This window comes from Phoca vitulina, unplaced genomic scaffold (assembly GCF_004348235.1).
Source record: "Phoca vitulina isolate PV1807 unplaced genomic scaffold, GSC_HSeal_1.0 scaffold9, whole genome shotgun sequence".
NCBI lineage: Eukaryota > Metazoa > Chordata > Mammalia > Carnivora > Phocidae > Phoca > Phoca vitulina.
The window spans coordinates 14,009,321-14,026,250 of NW_022589712.1; the positions used below are offsets into that span (position 1 = coordinate 14,009,321).

General features: G+C 37.5%; 1 protein-coding gene across 7 annotated transcripts; it reads left to right on the forward strand.

Annotated features, from left to right (window-relative positions):
- The first annotated feature begins 1,387 nt into the window (after nt 1-1,387).
- On the forward strand, nt 1,388-15,784 carry MTRF1L (mitochondrial translational release factor 1 like). Of its 7 annotated transcripts, none has more exons than XM_032407623.1 (8): nt 3,089-3,178; nt 6,817-6,911; nt 7,584-7,663; nt 8,910-9,093; nt 9,590-9,753; nt 11,302-11,419; nt 12,841-12,977; nt 13,966-15,784. In XM_032407623.1, exons 2-8 carry the CDS (start codon nt 6,908-6,910, stop codon nt 14,164-14,166), a joined length of 888 nt encoding a protein of 295 aa, XP_032263514.1. In that variant the 5' UTR covers nt 3,089-3,178; nt 6,817-6,907; the 3' UTR covers nt 14,167-15,784. The 7 variants fall into 7 exon arrangements, with proteins under 7 accessions (XP_032263512.1, XP_032263513.1, XP_032263511.1 ...); XM_032407626.1 differs by having other exon boundaries at nt 8,935-9,093; XM_032407624.1 differs by having other exon boundaries at nt 6,822-6,911.
- The last annotated feature ends 1,146 nt before the right edge of the window (nt 15,785-16,930 follow it).

Here is a 16,930-nt window from a genome sequence, read left to right on the forward strand (position 1 = left end):
TGGAATTTGTCTGATGTTTTCCCCATGACTAGACAGGTGTTAACCAGTTTTTGGAAGACCACAGAAGTAAAGTGCCATTTATATCACATGGTATCAGAGGTACATACCACCGTCATGACTTATCACTGTTAATATTGACCTTGATCATCTGGTTGAGGTAGTGTTTATTAGGTTTCACCACTGTAAAGCAATACATTATTAAGAGATCATATTAGAGGTAAATGTACTGGACATTAAAGCTGAGCTAAAAAAATTCTGAGCAGATTCCTCAGTACTGCTATTAGGTTCCATTAAATGACTGCTAACAAATACCATGGAGAAAATACAGTGCAATGGGAAAATAAAACTCCAAAACTATGTTAGCTTGAATATTCACTTAATGGAGGTGAAAGTGAATTTTTTCCCTTGAACTATCTTTACTTTATCCTTTACATCCCTTGGATAGCAAAGACTTTAGTTTAATTGTCATAAGAGGTAATTTAAATCAGTAATCATTTTGTTGAGTGCTTTTCCATATTGCCCTCAACAGAACAATGAACGCTGATTATTGAAATAAGGTAAAAGACTTGATTTTTCCCCCTTGCTTTAACCTATTTGTCATAAATACAGCTTCTTGTATATGATTTTAGGGTGTTTGCTAAATATAAAAAAATAATTTCAATGTGTTGGTTCTGTAAAATTTATCATATTGAATGTGTGCAGTTTTTTGCTACTATGTTCATTGTACTTAATAATCTATATCCATATTTTGTAGTCCAGTCATAATAGTGGACCATGAAGGAATTTTGAATGCATGAATGCAACTTGAGACACATGCTTGGTTATTTTGCAGTGTCAGAATAACTGTAGGTACTTATAAATTGAATAGATAATCTAGATTATTTTTCCTCCAATTTAAGTTGTTTTGGGTTTTTATTTCCCCGTCCTTGAATCTATTTTATCATTTTACCTATGTACAGATAATAGACTTCCTGAAAATGCTAGAATCTTCAATATGTAATAATAGAATTTGAGCATGACAATAATGTAAGGAAATTCAGAAGTCTCACACTTTTTTTTTTTTTAGTTTTCAAAGTAAATCAAACTACAGTTGTTTTCATTTAACGATACTGTGGAAACCTATGGATATTATTGTAAAATGCACATGCATTACACTTTTTAAAAATGTTTTGAATTAATAAAGAATTCACCAATGTATCCTTAGACAAGTTACTGTTTCCTCATTGGTGTAACACTATAGGAGTAAAAGGTACATTTATTTATATTACTTAAATTGCTTATACATCTTAGGGAATATAATAATTTCTGGCTGGATTCTTCACAGCGTTCCATCAGGTTTTTTCACCTTTTATAAATAATATTCTTGAAATGACTTGAGAATTCAGCTGAGAAATTTAACATACTGTGTTCAAATGACTCCCACCATGTCTATGGTTTAAAAAAAATTCAGAGTTTAGACTTAGGAAATAGCTAATTCTAATAAAGATTAAAAAACGACCTGATCAGTACTGTTCTATACTCGGATCAGAATTAAAATGGGTTTCAACCACTATCTTAAAGAAAAACGATTTTATAAAGCAGTGTGGCTTGAATACAGAAAGTGAAACGAATAGTTGAGGTAATCAGTTGGAGCTTTTAAGTAGCAAAATCTATTTTTGCTTTATATAATTTGGAGAGTCATCTCATTCCTCCACTTCACTTTGCATTTGTATGTAGAGCTAAGGAGTGAATAAGAGATAATGCAAGCTCATCTTCCAAGAATTTTATACCAAACCTCAGTAGTTTTGATTAGACGACTTCGGGATGACTTAACCTTGCCAAGGGCTCCCGTATTTACCATTTGATTTTTTAAAAAACAAAACTGCAAGAGTGTTCAGTATTTCAGCTCTCTCAACAGTGAAAACATTTAGTACACTGCGCAAACCAGTCAGGTAGTGGAATTCCCGGATTGAGTCAGCCCTTGCATCCCCAGGACTGTCTTGGTTATATTTATACCCCCATATCCATCCCTCTGGTGGGCTGTGAAAAGCTCTTTTGAAAAAATGCAAAGCGTTATACCAATAAACCTCAGTATGCCTGGCACCAATCCGCTATCTCAAGGTTTTTGGAGGCAGATGGAGGTTGGGCTACCGAAGGCGGGACTCTGAAGGTTTTGCTGCGCTGTGGTTTATTGGAACATGGAATCACTCAATCTCTTTTAAAAAGTAGCTAACGATAACTCGGAGTGAGAATGGACGGGCAAGAGACTCGGTGAGGAAGAAAGTCGTTTGAAAGCAAGTAAATTTCGTGGCACATAAAGGCAGGAAAGCAGATTTGGGGAAATCACTCTCCTGGTTGCCTTCGAGTAGACTAGTCCCGTCCTTACCCACCGTCGAAGAGACATGAGCAGAAAAAAGGAAGAGGAGTAAACACACAGCGATGCCCGTCCTAAAAATCACTCTTGGAGACGAAAAGCCAGGCTGGTACTGGAAAGGACTTTCGTGGCTGTGACCTCAACCCCGCTAGCGGACTACACTACCCTCCACTGCGGTACTCGAGATCCTCATTCAGTGCTTGGGAAATAAATCCTCGAGATCAGAAAACCGAGTGGCAACTTTCAGCATCCCCCTTCCTGCCCAACACACCGCCCTAGTACATTCAAGGAGGCGCTTCCGACCCAGCTTCTAAATGAGCCGGGGATCTCCGGGACCCACTCGGATCACTTCCCGCTCCGCCCCCTTCCGGCCTCCGCGAATAAAAAGGCGTTTAAATGCTTGCCACGAAGTTCCCACCGAGGCTTTCGGGAGGCCCTTTAAAACTGGCGCGTGCGCCGGGCTGGTCACGGTCAGTTCTCGCCGGATTCCAAACTCCGCGCGGTGTCGCGAGATTCGCCATCCGAAACTTCCGGCTCTGGTCGAGCTCGGGGGTTGCCATTCAGCTATGCGGTCCCAGCTTCTTCGGAGTGCTGCTCGGTGTCTGTGGGCCCGCCAGGTTGTCAGCCCGGCCCGCCGGCACCTAAACTGCGGAAGCCTGCCGCTGGAGGAGCTGTTCGCTCGCGGCGGGCCCTTGCGGACCTTCTTGGAGCGTCAGGCAGGATCTGAAGCCCAGTTGCAGGTCAGGGGGTCTGAGCTGCTGGCGGCCGCCAAACTGCTGAACGAAAAGGAGCGGGAGCTGCAGGAGACCGAGCACTTGCTAGACGGTGAGGGCCGGGCCCAGGGGAACGGGATTCAAAGCCGATTCTTGACTCTTCGTTTGCTTTTCCCCACTATGCCCCTGGTCAGGTGTTCACACCTCCCCGAGTTAGAAGTTCTTTACTCAGTTGCAACCCTTTTTGGTTTAAATCAAAGGTCAAGGCATCGTTGTGTGCATTCTCATCCCATCTTTTCCTGTTTGAGCCCTTATAGTCCCTTGACACAATGCTCCGCCCCCTTTTACAGAATTTAAGTTTATTGATTGCCTGCCGTCTGGCAGATCTTTAGCTCACCAAGGACAAGTAAGGGACTGTCTCTGTTACGGGCTTGAGAGCAGTGTTTCTCAAAGAGTGGTAAAGAGACCACCTGCGATAGTGCCAAGAGAGGTGCATAGCCAGACTTTGGACTCAGAATCCGAGACCTAGAAATTGGCGTTTTTAACAAGTTTCCTCAGTGATTTGGTGTGCATTCAAACATGGATGGGTCCTAAGTTTCTGCATTTCTACACCTCCCTTTGGCTAGCATGGCTCTAGAGAGGGTCACAGTGTATTCAGGGAGAGAAAATTAATACCACAGATGAAACGTGAGAACAGATACCTGAAAAGACACCTAGGGAAAGCAAGGAGAACTTGTTGGGAAGGCCTTGTGCAGGGATAAAGGTCCACCCTTAGAGGATACTAAGAATAGTTTAACCTTTACTGATCTTTTACCATACTCTATTATTCAGGCTCAATTTTCTTAAACTATTTTTATGTATTAACTCATCCAGTTCACATACCAAACTATGAAGTAGGTACTATTAGCCTCACGCACCAGAAGAGGAACATGAGGCATAGATGTAAAATAACTGCTCAGGCTAAACAGCTTTTAAGGAATGGAGTTTGGATTGGACTGACTCCAAATCTTATGCTTTCAATCACTGTACTCTTTGTTAACCAAGGAAGGGGAAAGATTATGGAGAGTGGCAGGCTGAAACACTTTATAAGGGTGAGGGTGTGAAATACTAATCTAAAAAGGTTGATTTTATCCTGTTGGCAGAAGGGAGCCAGTGGAAGCTTTTAGATTGAGGGAGTGAACGTTAGAAATGGCTTTCTTGCTTAGAAAGCTTGATCTGAGGTAGTTTCAAAGGCAACCTGGAACGAGATTGCAGATGCCATGGAAAACAGAAGACTAATGCAATAGTCTAGGTGAGAGGTAAGGAGCATCTAAATTAAGTGATTTAAGATAAAAAGTAGATGCCCCAAAGTGGAAAAAAGAATTAACTGTATTGGGAAAAATACTTTTGGGGGAAAATTAAATTGGTTTCATAGCTTAAACCAAGCTTAAAAATCAAGTGGATTTAAGGTTTAAATATTTTAAAAATCAAGCTATAGAGAAACAGAATGTTAGAAAATTGTTACTGGCAGAACACAACTCACCTTTATATAACGATAGAAAATAGCATTCAGCAATTCCTGAGTTACTTTGTCAGACACCTCTAATTACCAAAAAAATAGGGAACTACTTTTTAGTTGACAGCCTAGTGAAGAAAAGCAATGTTTAAGAAGTAAAAATATAAGTGGATAAGTGCTTGTTTTAATTTCTGCAATAAAGAGCAATGTTATAAAAAGCAAAAGGTGGCATTTAAATGGATCTTGAAGGGAATACAGGAGGTTGCCAGACAGTGCAAGAGAAGGAGACTGAAGGCAGAGGTGACCTGCAAGAAGAAAGTACCAAATTGGAAGATTAGAATATAGCAGGAGCACAGAGTAGGTGTGGGTGTCAATAATGTAATAGAAACTTAAAACCAGAAAGACAGTTAAGAACCCTTCCTGACAAAGAAACTGGATTTGTTCTTACAGACTGTGGGAAGTTAGCACATGTTTTTAAGCAGAGAAGTGACATCTTTTTAAAGAAGGATTAATGTTGGCCCCAGTGTTGAAGATGGATTGGGAGTATTTTCCAGGGACCCCAGTGGCTGACAGGCCAGTGAGGAGGCTGTTAAAACAGTCCAAGGAAGAGGTGGTGGTAAGCAGGGACCTCACCAACAAGACATTCTAACAATAGTCTGCATTTGGCGGCTTATGTCCTGGGAAGGGTGAAGAGCCAGAATTCTAAGAAAAGTCTTAAGCTTCTGGGTTCAGAACGTGAGTGGTACTGTAAGATGAGAATATAAAAGTTGGGTAAATTTTAGGAGAAAGATGTTTTGCGCTGAACAGGCAGCCATATTTAGCTAGGAGTACCTATAAGGACATTCAGATAAAGAAATTCAGATAAAGATCATGGTCTAGGAGAAAAAACTACTGGCATAGGAGAAAAACTGAGCCTGAATAATCATATGAGAACTCTCAGCATATACTTGATAAGGTAAAGCTTGGAAGCAGATGAGAGTACTCAGGAAGAATTTGTTAGAGATACAAATAAGACGCTAACAAAGACAGAAATACATAGTATTTGAGGAGCAGGCAGAGGAGGAAGTTATAAAAGATCAAGAAAGAACAAGCAGAACTTTGGGACCTTGAACAAGATAAATGAAGGTATAAAAACCAACTAAAATTTCAAGTTAGGGATTGTTGATACCTGACTTAAAAAGGGCTCACCTTTTCAGCTCACACTGAAATAAGCCTTTAGATTTGGCAATTTTGTCATGGGTGATTTTAATAAAAATGGTATTATTGATACGATTATGAAATCCAGTGTAAGAACTTGAGAAGTAAATGAGAATTAACAAGAGAAATAATAAACATGGCATTTAATCGCCTGAAGTTTGGACAGGAAAAGAGGGGGTGACAACAAGTCGGTACTTGAAAGGTTGAAGAGAAAAAGACCCTTTTACCTGTGATAGGTGCCCAGTAAACATGTTGATTAATAATACTGAATGAGAAAGGACTAGTGTATTTCCATTGCCTAGAAATAACTACTCAGTTTAAACCCTCTAGAGCCAGCAGCCATATACGGCTGACGAGCACCGATGATGTAGCTAGTCTGAATTGAGATGTAGTGTAAGGATAAAATAACACAACAGATTTCAGAGACCTAATATAAAAACATAATTTTTAATATTTTTAAAGTACATGTTGAAATGATAATGGTTTGGGTATACTGGCTTAACAAATAAAATGTAGTATTAAAATTAAATTACTTCTAGACTTTAATTCCAATCTGCTTAGCCTTACAGAAGAACTGCACTTCAGAACTGAAAGGCACCTTAGAGGTCATCCAGCCCAGCTCCTTCATTTTTCTCAAGATAATGGAGACTCAGAGAAATTGTCAATGTTGGCCTAAGAGAACCTTAGTGGTTGAACTAGGACTAGAATTCGTTTTTCCTTTTTCTGTTTCAACCCATTTGCCATTTCACCAAATTTCTTCCATGCCAGATTCTTGCCAGAATAATATCTTGCCTTTCCACCAACACTTCCCATCATTGCTTATCTCACGGTTTGTGTTGTTACCTCTCCTTGAGTTAATGCTTCTTTCCATTTTCTGCCCATCCCCAAGATAAACACAAAAACAATCATCTAGTGTGCTACCATTTTAATATTTAATCACCTAGTGTTTTAGGTTGTTATTCTTTGTTTTTCTCCCCTAGAAAATTATAAAGAAACTAAAATTATCTAAAACCCTGCCTTGAGAGCAGGTCTTACATATTATCATCTCTAATTCCCAGCATAGTTGGATCTTCATAAATGAACAAACATACAAACTGATACTTTGGAACAGTCCGATCTTTCACCAAAGTGAGCTGCTCAAAGACAGCTATGTGTAAGAGCTAAAAAAATTTCTCTTCTCTCCTTTCTGTAGGTTGCATGTTGTCCATAGGATAGAGGGATGAGAAGGTATATTTTGTAAGATAAAAATGAAAACTCAAAAGATGAAGTAAAGGAGTAAAGCGAGTTGCGGGGGGAAGTACTTCATGTAAACATTCTGTGAACATGAGGCAGGATCTAAATACGTGGGTGGATATTTATTTTATATTAATGAAATGTTTGTTAAAGAGACAATAAATAACTTTCTATTTTTTAATTCCATTGTGGTTTAACTGATGGAACCTTCAATTCCCCTTCTGGTTTAACTACTCATTATATTTGTTAGTAGTCTAAGTTGGAAAACTAAAAGCGTATTTTTTAATATGAGTATTTCATGGAGGTAGAATTATAGAATAGTTTAATAGCTTCTTTATTTTTTTGTAGATTCTTATTTTTTATTTTACTTATACTTCTGTCATCAGGAAAAATGTTTTTTGTTTTAAGTTAATAAAATAAAATAAATAAAAACTAATGCATAAAATGGCACTTTTAATTAATGGCAGTTATTAAAGGACAAGAAAGACACTTTATTTTTCCCTTCAGCTACAATAATAATAAAATAATGACTTTGAATTCTGTTGGCAGTTTGACATTAAGGAAAACTTAACCTACTGCTTTATTTTCGCAGATGAAAATGAAGACTTAAGGAAACTTGCAGAGAATGAAATAAGCTCATGTCAAAAAGAAATCACTCAGCTGAAGCATCAGGTATGGTATCTGTGCAAAGAATAAAGCATTTGTGCTATTACTTCTAATGAATTTTATTAGAAGTTTATAAAAACAACTCAAGAACTAAGTAGCTTGTTATTATTTAGAATTATAAACTTTTTTAAAGCAGGAAAAAGCATACTCCATGTGGTCCTATTTTTATCATACCAAAAGGGTTGGAGAGCCGTGGAAAAAAAGGTGACTCTCAACGTTGATAGGATTTTTTGGAAAAGTAATGAAATAAATATCAGTATTATATCTGCCCCCTCTTTAGGTTATTTAAGAGAGGTGAGGGTGGGGGTAGACGATGGGTAGAAGAGGTTATGGAGGAGTGGTAGATAGTGAGCTCCTTGGCAGCAGGAATATTTCTTTACGTTTGTGTCTCTGGCACTATTAGAGTGCCAGGCCTAGAGTGGGCCCTGGGGCTTTTAGAACTGAATTGTGGTGCTTTGGTTTTATATCTAGGAGAATCTATAGGCTTTAGATGAATACTAATCATTATATTAAATAAGAACCACTCTTTGCTCATTCTGGAAACCAGAGCTTAAAGATTTACAATAGTTATCTCTGAGGATATAAGTAAAAGGACATGGCAAGGTGAGAAAGGAGCCCAGAAAAGAGGGAGCTTAATTTAAAGATTCTGTCTTTAATCAGATAATGGACTCATCAAAAGTTAATGTCCTTACCACCCATTCCAGAGGGAAAGTTCCACTATGAAGTGAAAAGTCTCATGTAACTTGCCTTCTACCCATTTTCTAATTTTGTGAAATAAAAGGACATATGTTCTCTTCCAAATTAAAGAAGCTTAAGAAGATACAATGTGAGAGTTTTTTTTTTCTTTTCTGCTTTAGTAAGCTATAGATTTCAGAAGGATAGAGTTAGAATCTTCTTTTGCATTCTACACAATATAGTGTCCTACTCACAACAAACTCTTAATTAACTGAACAGAGAATTGACATAAAATTATACATGAACATCAAAAAGAAACAAAACAATGCAATGCAATATAAGTTTCAGCTGGACCTTACAGCATTTATAATATAGTTGTTACACTAGTATTTTATAGAAGTTATGCATTACTAGATGCTTCTCATTGGCAAGATAGTTGAAGAGCAATCAGCAATACTGTTTGCTTAGAGAAACTAATACAATATTTAAAATCCTGCATCTAATCATTTAGCTTTATTTTTTGTTAAGTTTTAAATAATTCCTAATTATAGGAGGGGTGATATTTTTGTATTTACAGATTATTTTACTTTTGGTTCCCTCAGAAGAAACAGATGAAAATGATTTGATCTTGGAGGTAACTGCAGGAGTTGGGGGTCAGGAGGCAATGTTGTTTACTTCAGAGATGTTTGATATGTATCAGCAATATGCTGCATTTAAAAGATGGCATTTTGAAACCCTGGAATATTTTCCAAGTGAAATAGGTCAGTAAACTGTTTAAGTCGTTTTGGGAAGAGTACAGATTTAGTTTATCTACATGTGTACTAGGATAAGGGTTGGAAAGACTACGACTAAGCTTTAGAATTTATTGATAAGGAAGCTTACCTGATTTTATGCTCATCATTTACTTAATAATTTTGAATACAAATATGCCAATTTTGAAGTGGTCTATAAGATGTTAGTCATTCACTACTCACCATTAAATGATTAATGGTCTTTTAAAAGGGGCCTTTTAGACATGTTATTCAATCAGTTCATTAATACCATAAATGCTTTATGTTTAGTGGTTATTAGCAATAAAGGTATTAAATATTAAAACACTGAATATCATGGACTTGCTAAGGTTTTCAATGTGTTTTACATTCTGTATGCTTCTATTGTTTCGTAGCTCTTTTCAATGTAATTTCAAGATGGTGGAAGTGATGGTCAGTTGTTTATAAATCACAAGAATAATAATTCTGTTTTCCCAATATTTTCAAGGTGGCCTTAGACATGCATCTGCCAGCATTGGGGGTTTAGAAGCCTATAAGCACATGAAATTTGAAGGTGGTGTGCACAGAGTACAAAGAGTGCCAAAGACAGAGAAGCAAGGCCGCATCCATACTAGCACCATGACTGTAGCCATATTACCCCAACCAACCGAGGTAAGGCATCACAGTCTCTCTTTGGAATCCTGGGCCCAGCACTGCCCCCATAGTAACAACTCATTTTACTAAACTGATATTCAATACTAAATTCCTTTTCTTATCATTTGGCCTTCATCACGTATTTTGGGTTTTTTGGATAATCTCTTACCTCGGTCCAAAAAGTGTGATTTCACAACAGATGGTAACAATTTATAAAGATGTATAAAGGACCTAATGTTGCACTATTTATTAATTTTTCTCCACCACTAAGCTTAAAGTAGTTATTCTGAGATCATCTCTATAGAAGAAACATTATTAATCTACTTTAAATAGGGTTTACTGATCACTTTCGTAACAATTTTTGCTTTGTCTGACTTTCCCAGTGTTAATAGAGGAGTCGTGTTTTAACAAGGGTAACTACTTAACAGAATTGCTGCTTCATAACCCAATCACACTAAAATGGAAATATACTGTTACAGTGCTTATAATGAATACACTTCATTCTCACAAGCAAATTCTCAGTTTATGTATTTGTAAAAAAAAAAAAAAAGTTATTTTGCTTCCATCCCTTCTGCTGAAAGTGATAAGAAATATATGACTTGTTTTTCCAGGATGAAGTATGAATGACTGGTGGAAAAGGAAGTTTAATTGAGGGTTTCTATTAATTTGGGGGAAAGGTGCTATTTGACTCTAAGTTCCTTTCTTTAGATCTAATTTTTGTGTAAAGCCTAGATGTGGCACAGAACAGTTAAGGAAGAGCATGCAGTAGAATACATGGCAGGAGCCACATCTAGATCCTAGTCATTTTGGTTTAAGCATGTCAGAGATGGAAGTGGTTTACAGGAGAAGATGGGCTGAAGTCCATATTTAATGGTTCTAGCGGCCGTACAAAGGAGCCATGTAGGGAGACACTGAGGGCCTATGAATGGTAGGAGGCCTGCTGCCAGGGTTGTGGACGTGTCGCAGGGGGTCCACAGCTGTTCATGAAACAGAGCTTTTTAAATCTAGTGCTCCAGACGTAACACGAGCATTACATTGATGTTGGATCCCAGTGTATGTATGACTTCTTGGCTTTGCCCTGTGCTGTTCTCATGTGCTTCTCCCCTGCCTCCAAATATGTTTAAGTCCTCCTTTATTTAAAATTAAACAAAATAAGCCTTCCCATTGTTCTTAAACTAGCATTGTTTTTTTCCCGTGTTGTCTTTTTAAACTCAGAAATAATCCACAGAAGCTCACATTAGTTCCTGTATTCCCATTTCTAATATTAACTAAGTTCTTCTGTTCATGTGGTAAGGAGAGGGTAATTTTACAGAGAAGTCTAGTTTTTGAGGATTTGGAGGGCTTGTTTTTGTTTTGTATTATATTTTGATCCACCACTCTTCTAAAAAATAGACGTTTTAAAAACGGTATTCCAACTACTTTATATTCTTAAAATTAAAACCTTCTTAATCTTCTATTAATTCTATACATGACATGTATTTATACTTATAAATGGATAGTTCTTGCCTTTGAACAGTTCATATACATGTGATATTTTTAAGTCCCAGTATTTCCTCTTGTGTATAGATTAATCTGGTGATTAACCCAAAAGATTTGCGAATTGATACTAAGCGAGCCAGTGGAGCTGGAGGACAGCATGTAAATACCACGGACAGTGCTGTCCGGATAGTTCATCTTCCAACAGGTATGTACTTATCCCTTCAGCATAAAACTTTGAAGAAAGAAATCAAATTCTGAATAACTTGACTAATTCTCCACTGTAATAGATCCTTAATTACCAGAATATATACTATTATTATAGTATATATTATTATTAAATACTTTATTTAGAATCCTTAGATGAAACTCTGCAGGATAATTGCAAAGCCAGGAAGACGGAGGGATCTAAGCCCAGAGAATTTCCATACTGGTGACCATGAAGAAAAGGTGTGGAGAGTGCTTCCAGGTAGCTTCCTGAAGCTTATACTTAGTAAATATCACTATTAAAAGAAAATCCGGGGCACCTGGCTGGCTTAGTCAGGTACAACATGTGACTTTTGATCTCAGAGCTGTGAGTTCAAGCCCCACGTTGGTGTGGAGCCTACTTAAAATAAAAAAATATAGGGGCACCTAGGTGGCTTGTACTCTCCCTCTCTCTCTCTCTGGCAAGTAAAATCTTTAAAAAAATTTTAAAAATTTAATAAAATAAATAAATAAAAGAAAATCCTCAGAATGAAGTCATTATCATAGGTTCTTCTTTATCAGAAAGTGCTTTAAATCACTATTTCTTAGCCTTCTTGGAAGGGAGGAGACATAGACTCCTTTGAGAAAATGAAAGCTTGGACTCACTACCTAGAAACATGCTCACCTGCAAAGTGCTGCACTTAACTTCCAGGCCTGCTTCTCCGTGAAGTCCACCCGCAAACCTCCAGCAGTTCTGACCGTGGACAGGCAGTGGAGCTGTGTCTAAATACTTCTTACATCTTCCGTCTACTATCAGGGAGCACTAAATGTGCTTTACAGTCATTACTGCAGTGATTTACATGTGATAGAGCATATGGATAGCAAACTCTGTTACCTGGAAAGAATACAGGAATCTCTTCCTGTGACCAGTCTCAAATAGGCGTAATTCCCATGGATCAGCAGTGATTTATAGGAGCAGACTGATAGGTTTTTGTTTTTTAAAATATGAGGAAATCCTCGAGTTAAACTTTATGATGTCTATGTAATACATAGTATGTAAACAGGAATAGGAAAAAATGGATGAAAATCCTCATAAAAATATGAATAGTGACTATCTCTAGTAGTAGGATTAACTTTATTTTTGTTCAGTGATGAGTAATTATTACTTTAAAAAAATTATGGTGGCTAGCTAAGGGTATGGGAAAACAATCCATATTAAATGATTAATGCTTATTGTTCAGTATGTCTGCCTCCAATATGAATATATTTTCAGTTTTCTAAGAACCCTATAAAAGTCTTTTGTTAATAGTCTTCCTTTTTTATTAGAGTTCTGTTTTTTCTCCTTATAAGGGTAGAAGAAAAAGAAGGAAAAAGAGTATTCCTTGATAATAAATGAAGATTTTCCTATTAAAACTCTTTAATAATTCTCATAACACTATTCAGGTGTTGTTTCTGAATGCCAACAAGAGCGATCTCAACTGAAAAACAGAGAGATGGCTATGAAGAAGCTACGTGCCAAACTGTACAGCATGCATCTGGAGGAAGAAACAAGTAAAAGATACAGTGCTAGAAAGGTTCAGGTAAAACTGGATTTAAAAGGATAAAAGTATTTTTAGATAACCCAGTTTTTATACATGTTAAAGTTATTCCAATGTATTTGTTAAAATAAGGAAACAATTCAAGTAGCTCAACCTAGGGTTATCTTTGTTTTATAGTAATTTTAAATCCCTACCCTGGTTTCTATATTTAAGGGCTTTTCTCAGACTTTTATTATTTTTTTTTTTTAAAGATTTTATTTATTTGAGAGAGAGAGAGACACAGCGAGAGGGAACACAAGCAGGGGGAGTGGGAGAGGGAGAAGCAGGCTCCCCACCAAGCAGGGAGCCCGATGCGGGGCTCGATCCCAGGACCCTGGGACCATGTCCTGAGCCGGAGGCAGACGCTTAATGACTGAGCCACCCAGGTGCCCCCTTTTCTCAGACTTTTAATCAAAGTTACTAAAAAAGGATATATGGAATTCCCATTTTTGAATCCTTTGAAAATTATGGAAGAAATTTGGAAAGCAAACTGAACTACTTTCTTCCTATTTGGTATTTACTTTTATAATTACAGAGCCCTTTATTAATTTATGGGAATTTATCACTGTGTCATCACTGAAAATGATCAGATTAATTCACAGAGATTTTATATATATATATATATATGTATATATTTAGCTACCATTTGAATACCATCTCTGTGCTAGGCTGTATGTTTACATCATCATGGTGTAGTAGCTATTATTTGTTTGTATTTTATGGATAGGGAAACTAAAGTTGAAATAAATTCCTGAAGTCATAGAGCACTGAAATGGCAGAGAGAAGATCAGCTACAAATTTGTCGGCCTTTAAAGCCAGTATTCCTTTTTTTTTCTGTTATGTTCCTATGTTATTTGAGGATTCAAAATGTTTAAAACTTGGTTCTTACATTGTGTTTCAAATTATAAATCAAGAGCTTAATCTCCAGGTAAGTTAAATTTATAGGTTTAGTTGCCCTGAATCTAACTGTATCTCGTATCTTTTTATATAGGTTGGAACTAAAGGAAGGTCAGAGAAAATAAGAACATATAATTTTCCACAGAACCGGGTCACAGATCACAGAATAAACAAGTCACTTCATGATCTTGAAACTTTCATGCAAGGGGAGTTTCTGCTGGATGAACTCGTACAGTCCTTGAAGGACTATGCTGATTATGAATCTTTAGTAGAAATTATTTCCAAAAAAGCTTAAATTGATTTATTATTAAAGACTTTTATAGCTTATGAAAATTCACAGCAAATTACATTGTGTGTAAATACTCACTAGCATTCTCTTAAAAAAAAATGAGTTAACTCAGCTGGAAGTAATGTGTATATTTTTAAGACAGATAATTTATATAAATCTTCTCTTCGGGTATTAGTAAAAAAGTATACAATACAGTCATGACTCTGGTTATATATTTTGGACTCTTCCTATGAGAAGTACACAAACAAAAACAGTACTTTGTTTTATGTAAAATGTTTAATAAATGATCACAAATTTGGTATAACTAATGAAAAACCTCAAACATAATAGTAATATGATAATAAATACTGTATTAGTCAAAGTCCAATTAAGAGACAGAAACCATACCATGAATTTGAACAGGGATAATTTTGATAACAAAGAATTTTTAACTGGTAATAGGATAAGCTATTAGGGGATAAGAGTGAACTCATACACTAAGACTGAGAAAGAGTACCCAAGGGAAGAACACCTTTGGAAGGGGCTTCCCTTCCCCCAGAGGTGGAATCAAGCCTACTGGAGAGAGCGTGGCTTTGGTCCACTTAACAGAAAAGTTTCCTGGGCTGCCCTGGGCCAGAGCTGGTCTGCAAGTGGTGGTGGATCAGGCCTTGCAAACAGAAAACCCTCTGGAATGGTAAGCAAGCAGCCTCCCACCCAGGGTGTCAGCAAAACTTGCTATTGGGTTAAGCATCAGTTTGTATCTGCATTAGTGAGGATTTTCCAGAGAAACAGAACCAATAGGATGTGTGAGACTTATTAGGAGGAATTGGCAGGTATGACTTATGGAGGCTGACGAGTTCAAAATTACAATGTGAGCGAGCAGGCTGCAGAGAGCCCAGGGAACTGAGGCTGCAGTTCCAGTTCAAAAGCAATCTGCTTGGAGAATTCTCTCTTGCTCAGGGGAGGCCAGTCTTTTTTCAGGCCTTCAACTGTTCGGATGAAGCCATCCACATTATGAAGGGCATTCTGCTTTACTCAAAGTTCATTGATTTAAATGTTAATTTTATCCAAAAACCCCTTACAGAAACATCCAGAGTAACGTGGACTAAATATCTTGGCACCCTGTTAACACGTGGTCCAAGAGCACCCTGGGCAGCTGTGCCCCAGATCAGAAACAAGAAGAGAAGCCCCTTCCTCCTACATGTCCTTCCACCACCCCCTACTGACAAAGCAACATGGTGCCAAAGGACACAGGTCCAGCTGCGGTAGCACAAAGTAGGGCAATGATGGGTAAATTTGTTGCCAAGAGGCAATAATTTGGTAACTGGCACAAACACCGATATATGTTACCTAATTTCAGTAACTGATATGTTTTCATATTTTCTTGGTGTTAGAAGTTACAAATATTATTTATTTATTTCCACTTGCATTGTTAAAAATAAGGACATTCTCCTCCTTAATCATTTACTATCTATCACACATAACAAAATTCACAGTATTTCCCTAATATCTTCAAGTATCTTCAAGTACCCAATTCAGATGTCTTCAGTTCTCCCCAGCTGCCTTAATTGGCTTCTTCAGACCAGGATCCAACTAAGGATCACACATGGAATCTGTGGTTACATTGTTTAAGTCTAGAACAGCTCTGCCAACTGCCACCCCTTTTCATGACCTTGCACTGAATTTTCATTTCAGAAGATCAGGCTACTAGGGTGGCATTTAACTTGTTCCTCAAGTCACAGTATTTCCTACAAACTGGAAGTTAGAGCTTAAGACTCAGCTAGTTTTGCATACTCCCTTTCCTCATTAAAATATATATGAAGTAAGTCAGGTTTGAATGCTGATGCGCTGAGATGTACTAGGTTCTCTAAAATACACTGACAGATGAAAGAAATGACTTCACCTTTGTGAAAGGAGAAGAATTACTGTTTAAAGTGCGCTTAAAGCTGAATCGGCATGATCTTCATCAGTATTTTTTCATCAGAAGATTTAAAAGAAGTTTAGTGGCTCTTATTTACCATGGGATTCCTTTTTTTTTTAAAGATTTTTTTTTTTTTTTAAAGATTTTATTTATTTATTTATTTGAGAGAGAGAGACTGAGAGAGAGAGACTGAGAGAGAGAGCACATGAGAGGGGGGAGGGTCGGGAGGGTCAGAGGGAGAAGCAGACTCCCTGCCGAGCAGGGAGCCCGATGCGGGACTCGATCCTGGGACTCCAGGATCATGACCTGAGCCGAAGGCAGTCGCTTAACCAACTGAGCCACCCAGGCGCCCACCATGGGATTCCTGGTTATGATTAGGTCTTCTGTGAGAAGACAGACTCCAGAGAATTAGGGCCTAAAGAGAAAGGAAGCCTGGGAATGTCTGCTTGAGGCTGCACAGCTGTAAAAGACCTCTTGGTGTTGACAGGAACACTGAGTACTTAGTACTTACTGTACTTGATAAACAGGAGACACCCCATTGTTCTGCCAGGGTGTGTGTGCTCCTTCATTACAAGGAAGAGTAGTAAATTCAACTAGTTTAGGGAAGGGAAGGGGGAAGGAAAGGGGATAAGAAAAGAAGAAAGAAAACTGTAGGAAAAGTCCGTTATCCCATAAAGAAGAAAAGTTGGAAATGCTGACTCAAGTTTTTGAAAACATGAGATACACGAAGGACTACAATTATGAGAAGAGCTCTACCTGGTAGATAATGAATAAATGTTAAAGTTATAGTAGTTACAACAAGGTAGGCTTTCCAGAGGAAAAAAAAATGATTTAATTATTAAGGCTGTATGATTAAAGTGTTAAAGAATT

Excerpts from the sequence above, each read along its gene's own strand:
- MTRF1L (XM_032407620.1), top strand. The coding sequence starts at position 2,668 with ATGAGCCGGGGATCTCCGGGACCCACTCGGATCACTTCCCGCTCCGCC. Across the intron at positions 11,420-12,840 it reads GATAGTTCATCTTCCAACAG|GTGTTGTTTCTGAATGCCAA; the intron begins GTATGTACTTAT and ends AACACTATTCAG. Across the intron at positions 12,978-13,965 it reads ACAGTGCTAGAAAGGTTCAG|GTTGGAACTAAAGGAAGGTC; the intron begins GTAAAACTGGAT and ends CTTTTTATATAG.